This window comes from Amblyomma maculatum, chromosome 1 (assembly GCF_055883805.1).
Source record: "Amblyomma maculatum isolate TAMU_Amacu chromosome 1, ASM5588380v1, whole genome shotgun sequence".
Classification (NCBI taxonomy): domain Eukaryota; kingdom Metazoa; phylum Arthropoda; class Arachnida; order Ixodida; family Ixodidae; genus Amblyomma; species Amblyomma maculatum.
Window position 1 is genome coordinate 171,978,174 of NC_139344.1, and position 6,146 is coordinate 171,984,319.

General features: G+C 46.4%; 1 protein-coding gene and 2 non-coding genes across 3 annotated transcripts; all 3 read right to left on the minus strand.

Moving 5' to 3' along the window:
• Positions 1 to 3,306: 3,306 nt before the first annotated feature.
• Positions 3,307 to 5,917, minus strand: RpL7A (ribosomal protein L7A). The gene is made up of 5 exons (XM_084589612.1): positions 5,766 to 5,917; positions 5,551 to 5,668; positions 4,778 to 4,927; positions 3,707 to 4,058; positions 3,307 to 3,521 (listed from the first exon to the last, which is right to left on the minus strand). Exons 1-5 carry the CDS (start codon positions 5,778 to 5,780, stop codon positions 3,347 to 3,349), a joined length of 810 nt encoding a protein of 269 aa, XP_084445738.1. The 5' UTR covers positions 5,781 to 5,917; the 3' UTR covers positions 3,307 to 3,346.
• LOC146204896 (small nucleolar RNA SNORD36) lies at positions 3,593 to 3,670 on the minus strand. Its single transcript, XR_014704560.1, has one exon. It is a non-coding gene; the product is annotated as a small nucleolar RNA SNORD36 (small nucleolar RNA).
• Positions 4,658 to 4,727, minus strand: LOC146204897 (small nucleolar RNA SNORD36). Its single transcript, XR_014704609.1, has one exon. It is a non-coding gene; the product is annotated as a small nucleolar RNA SNORD36 (small nucleolar RNA).
• Positions 5,918 to 6,146: the final 229 nt, after the last annotated feature.

Sequence of the window (6,146 nt, forward strand, 5' to 3'; positions counted from 1 at the left end):
GCCAGGAAAGCTCTCGGTATAAAAATAAAACGCAAACAGAAGGAAGGGAAAAGGTGTACTTGCACTGAGCGGCGGTCCCAAAACGGCAGAAAAGAGCGCGAGGCCACAGTTAACAATAAATGAAGAGGGGCGGGGATAACTGAATTCAAATAATTCATATCCTTATAGCTCCTGAATGATAGGAATTTACGGCCTTCACTCCCGCTCTTACTAATTTGGTTTTGTGCCTCTACTGATTCCCGCTCTAGAGATTCCTTACTTTTGTATTCAATTCTTGTTTTTCAAGTCTTGCCTCGTATATCATCTAACTTGCCTCTTCGCTGCGATGACATAATGCAGCCTTGAAAAAACAAGACCCTAGAACAGAGATACGATACGTGCCGGCTAGAGTTCCTGCGCCCACCAATGCAAGCCTGCGCATTCTGGACACGCTGAACGCGAACAAAGCCGGGAAGATCTAACGGGGCAGAGGTGTTTTCGTGCGGACTGAACGCATCCGGCCCGTCCCGCTTGTAGAAGTTTCTTCAACTCGGCGGCCGGTGGTTGTTTTTGATGTCTTTTCTGACAGTCTTGAACTGTATTCGGTTGTTGCCTCCTAATGGCTTTCGTGAAGGCGCAGGTCTTAGCAAACAAACGTTGGCTCGCATTTACTCCGGCGTGTTGTTCCTGCGCGGTTGGCACGAAGAGCCGTGGTGCGACGGGCATCCGTTCATTATATTCTCTTCTTCCTCTTACATCCTGTTAGCAACTAAAAAAAAGAAAAGCCTGTCACTTTTCTCATTTCCGCTCTTAGCACATGAATAAGCCCGCAATACAACGCTTGCGGTTTATGGGTTTTAAGGCAAGTGTAAAGATTCGTATTTCCGCTGCCGAACTGAATATGCTTTTGGGATTAAGGATTGGATGCGAAGAGCAGTTTTTTTTAAGTATTAGACAATGCAATGCATAAGCTCCGTTTCAGTTATGAAAAATCAAGGAAAATGAAGTGACGTTTTTGTTAAACAGACCAGGAAATTCACCAATTTTTTCAAACCTTGGAGGGCCGGAGGACCCCTTAAGACTGGTGGGCCCGTTGCATTTGAATCCGTTGAATCTTGAATAATCCGGCCCTGGTCGCGGCAGCTGCTTTTTGATGGCGGCGAAAAGCAAGGCTCCCGTGTACTATATGCGATGTTCGCGCACGCCAAGAAACCTCAACTGGTCGAAATTTCTGCAGCCTTCACTATGGAGTCCCTTGCTCGAGTTGGTTTCGGACGTCAAACTCTGCTAAGTTAAACGATTAATTGTTGCTGCTGATCGTGCTGTGATCTTTTTAGTGGTTTTCACAGTATCGCATGTCTTGTAGCCATCGACGTCCTTTCACGTGATTTCGAGCTGAATGGGACCTACCCTTGCGGTCAGAGAGCGAGCGCGCGAAAGCTTAGATGCTGTGAGGCTTCAAACCGACGGTGCAAGGGTCCGAGTTCGATTTGCGTCCCGAGTTGGAAGCTCCTTCCAACTCGAAAATGCCATCTGACCTCGTGACATCAAACAAACCGCCGACCAATCACACCTTCCGCAACTTCCATGGGGGAAGGAGAAATGTTCGGCGGAGCCTCATTGCGCCTCTCCAATCAGTGTCCGGCCATGTCGACTATCTATTGCGATATTCCAGAGACATAACTTGGTTTTTCAAGGCTGTAGCGGTCCTTCAAACGGAGAGTCAATGTTTTCTACATGTCAGCGACCACGTATAAGAGGCATATGCTAAAGATTTTTAGGCGCTGCGAGGCTTCAAGCCGTTGACGACAATTCCGGTGGACAATTTGACGATAGTTTTCAACGCTCTCGCACTGAAAGCCTGCCAGCATGCATGCATGCTCATAATTGCTTAAGGCTGTGAAGTGTCAAAGTGGTCGGCGCCGCAGACGGAGACGTTTTTCGAGATGGGGGGGGGGGGGGGGGGTACTTACCAATTAATGCTCTCGCGCTTAAAGAACAAAAGCTATCAATGAGATTCACCGACGCACCAATGCAACCAGCGCTGCAGATAAGAAGACTAGGGTACTTGCTTTCGAAGACATCGTGGAATATTTTTTTTTTCTGGGCCGAAATATTAGACTGCAGTATTTTCAAATTAACCCCGGGTCCCCTTTGGCCTCTCTCTCCCGAAAGCAATAAACAGAGGGTTTGACAGCAAACCATGAAAAACCCTTGCTCATTGTAAGAAAACTCGGATCACCTCATAAAAATGGCGGCGGGGAATTAGTTTTTGCGCTACCCTGCACAACTGATCAGGTTCAAAGAAGTTACATTAGGTGGGGTCCCATCTTTCCGTTCTAGTTTTGTCTCTGCATACGTACCGGTCAAATTTCTATTGTGTGTTGCTCCATATATATACTAACAATTGCGGGCACCTTTCCTCAGCCGTTGAAGTTGAGGCAGTTGAGGCCTTGGGCTGCAGCCTCCTCTTTAATTCAGCACTGTAGGTAATCACGTGCACTGCCTGTTCTTATCCTTTTTCGTTCCAAATGTTTCATCCAAGCCTTGTTTTGATGAAGTGTTCAATCAGTTCACATGCATCCTTTGGCACAGCGAAGAGCCGCAGCTGCTCGCATTTCGTCCACTGCTATCCCGTTTTGCAACATGAAGAACAAATGCCGCAGACGAAGCCTCAGTTTTTCAACGCCGCAAAGGAAACCGCAAACACAATGGAAAGCTACAGGTATGCAGCGCGCCGGACCCAAACAGCCGCATTTTTCGGCGGCGCCACGGCCGAAGATTGCACTACCTATCAAGCTTTTCAACTGAAGGAAACAGAGCTCTTGTGTTGCACTATTTCCAAATTGACCTCCCCGAAACCAAAGATCAATATCTAGAATGCGCTGTAATTGCAGCTCGCAGTAAACCGCCGCCCCCTCTCCCTTTTTGCTTGCCTTACTTCCCATTCTCAGCAGTCTACCCAGAGTACGGAAAAACGATCGCCATTTTTTAGGTCAACGCACGCATCGGCGAATAATCCAAATGCCTTTTCAGCAAGACTATCCGCGAGACTGCAGTTTTTGCCGCTGGTGTTTTTTGAATATACCAATGATGGAGCGAGTGTACGGGCACATTTCGACGCCCCAAACTTATCAGTTTCGCCTTGCGGCCCTATATCTTAACGCAATTTTCCGCTCGTTTAAATGGCAGACACACTAGGCACCGGAATTTCCAGTTCTTACCTGTACTAGGCCATCTTCCACTCCACGGCACCGATTCAGTGGTTAAGCGTCCAAGGTTACCGTGCACAAAACAGCATTTAACGTTCGAAGAAATGGCACAAAATACAGAGAAGTTGGTTTTATTTGACACAGCAAGATGGTCTTTAAGCCACCTTCTGGGCCAACTCCTTGGCCCGTGCCCTTTCGAGCTTGGCCACACGAGCAGCGGACTTGTTGCCCATGATTCCTCCGCCCCAGTGTTTGCGGATCTCCTCATAGCGTTCATTGAAGTTGGTCTTGATGGATTCAACAAGCTTCGAGAGGTTGGAACGGTCTTCCCTGCAAAACGAAAGATGCACAAAATGTTAGCAACGCTAACCAGTCCACAATTCCAGTCCAATATAAAACTGATTGCTCAGAGTTAAAAAGCTCGTAAATTTGATACCATCATTAATAATCAGGTATTTTTCGTAAACTCATCCTAGCAGGTGCGTTGTAAAAAGAAGACATTTGAAAACACTCACGGATTAGTCTGAGCCAGAGCCAGGCAACTGCAAGTCTTGCGTCGCACAACACGTCCGAGACGAGACTTGTTCTTCACGATACAGTAGGGAACACCCATTTTGCGGCAGAGGGCTGGCAGAAACAACACAAGCTCAACTGGATCAACGTCATTGGCAATAATCACTAGTTGGGCTTTCTTCTGCTCAACTAATGAGGTGACCGTGTTGGTACCCTGGCGAACAACAGGGAGACGCTTGGTGGGAGCATCCTCCTTGCCCTTTGCCTTCTGTTCAGCACGCTGGAGCAGCCGCTGCTTCTTAGCTGCTTTGGACTCTGGCTTGTACTTGTCCAAAAGCTTGAACAAGTTCGTTGCTGAAAGAGGCATAATAAAATTCAAGCTGAAAGATTGTGCAATGAATGGTGACATACTAACCACAGGAACTAAACCGAACCCCAAAACAGTGAAAGCTGTTGGGTGATCTCTGATAGCATTTCATATGCTCGCTGAAATTACTGGTCCGGTTGGGTTTAGGGTTTAATGTCTCAAAGCGGCACAGGCACAGATTCCAGAAATTTGACCAGGGAATCATAACATGCACCAACATTTTACAGCACACGATCACCACTCCTTTTGCCTCCAATGAAAAGCGACAACCGTAGCCGGGATTTCATCCAGTCCTTGGGGCTTACTGAAACTTCTATACTCGGGTGTGTAATAACACCACACTCAACGAGGTCCTAATTGTGCACTACGTGCTTGCACTGGTTAGAACAGCAGGAAAGACGGCAAAGTCAATGTAAAAAAACTACGTTAACCAGGACCAATGTTCAGTTCCCCTGGCTACCACTGCTAGCCAACTAGTAAATAGTTTGCAATGATCTCACTGGCTGCCATGATTGCCACCTACATGAAGTGGACAACCCTCAACAGTAGCACGCCATGCAAGCAATTGGTAAGCTATGGATTTGTGCTAGCTCAGAGCAAGGATGATTTTTCCACACAAACATTCAGGTGAAGAAATTCAAAAGGCATCATTGCTAAGCACAAATCTCTACAGAAAAAAATCTGCAGCATAAACGAACACACCAACCTGTTTGCCTATCCAGGCACTGGGTGAATTGGTTGATTGGAGGAGGCACCTTGATACGCTGGTACAAGATTGCCCTTTGGCGCTGAATGCGCACATACTTTGGCCATTTCACAAAGCGGCTGAGGTCACGCTTTGGTTGGATATCCTGACCTGAAGGAAGAACGCAGAACCAAACGGGCAGTGGTATGATCAGTACCACACATATTTTAAATTCCAATTAAGCATTGCAAAGAGGCGGTCAAAACAATATTAAAACTGGTATTTTCAATGCTAAAGTATGCTATTAAGCCTTTTATTTAAATTCATTATCTTTCTCTGCATTTATAACTCAGTCAAGGGAGAGAACTCCCGCTTTCGATTCTTTGCCACAAAAACAATTGGATGAACTGCTCTCCGGCCCTATAACCAAAACGTGGTCACTTGTCCACGTTAGTGATAATCGGGCCGAAGAGCTTGTCCTGAACCACACCCGCATCGACTACTGTAGTCTTGGCGCTGCAGGCATATAGACCGAAGGGCACTGTGCTGTCTAGTTTGAAAGCAGGAAGTTTGGCAAACGGCCTCGAACCTCACGTGGCAAAAGCGATGTGCGCAATACCATACCTGAACTTCTAAAAAGACGCGTAAGCAATGTTTCTAATTTTCCGGATAACGCAGCTATCTAAAGCATACCAGACGGAAGATGCGTCCATACCTGATACGTCGGCTAGGGCCTAGCCTCTCCACGAGGCATCATAGGCCGTATGCCACAGGCATTCTAGCACATCACTCACCAATGCTAAAATTTCTAGGCCGCTTTTCAAAGAGCGGATTCGACACTTTCTTCTGTTCAGGCTTCCTCACAGCCAGCGGAGCTGCTGCAATCTTCTTCTTGCCCTTCTTCCCTTTGATCTGGAATGAATGGGCTGCAGTAAGCTTACCGGTCTGCTTAGTGCGCATCTAAGGAATACAATCTCTACAAAAAGCGTAAAAATATGAGTAGATTTACCTTTCTTTGCACCATGTTGAGCTATTCCAGCTGAACTGCACACCGAAAAAAAATCTGTCTTTAGCGATGCCACCAGATTTCCCCAACCACCGACAACCGAGTCGTACGATCGAAAGGACAAAATTCTACCGAACGCCGTTTATAAATAGTCCTTGTTGCCAGACGTATATAATTTTCGACTGTGAATAGCCTGCTTTTTTTCTACGTCTACCAATGTGACTAGACGTCTACATCGTAAAGTTTTATGCAAATTTGTTAACTACAAGTACATAACACCACTTATATCAATATTTTCTAAAGAGACTAAAATCATTTTTAAGAAAAAGTGTTTGTTTTTGGTGTCCTGGCAGTCACAGTCGGGTATGATGGCAGCACGATCGT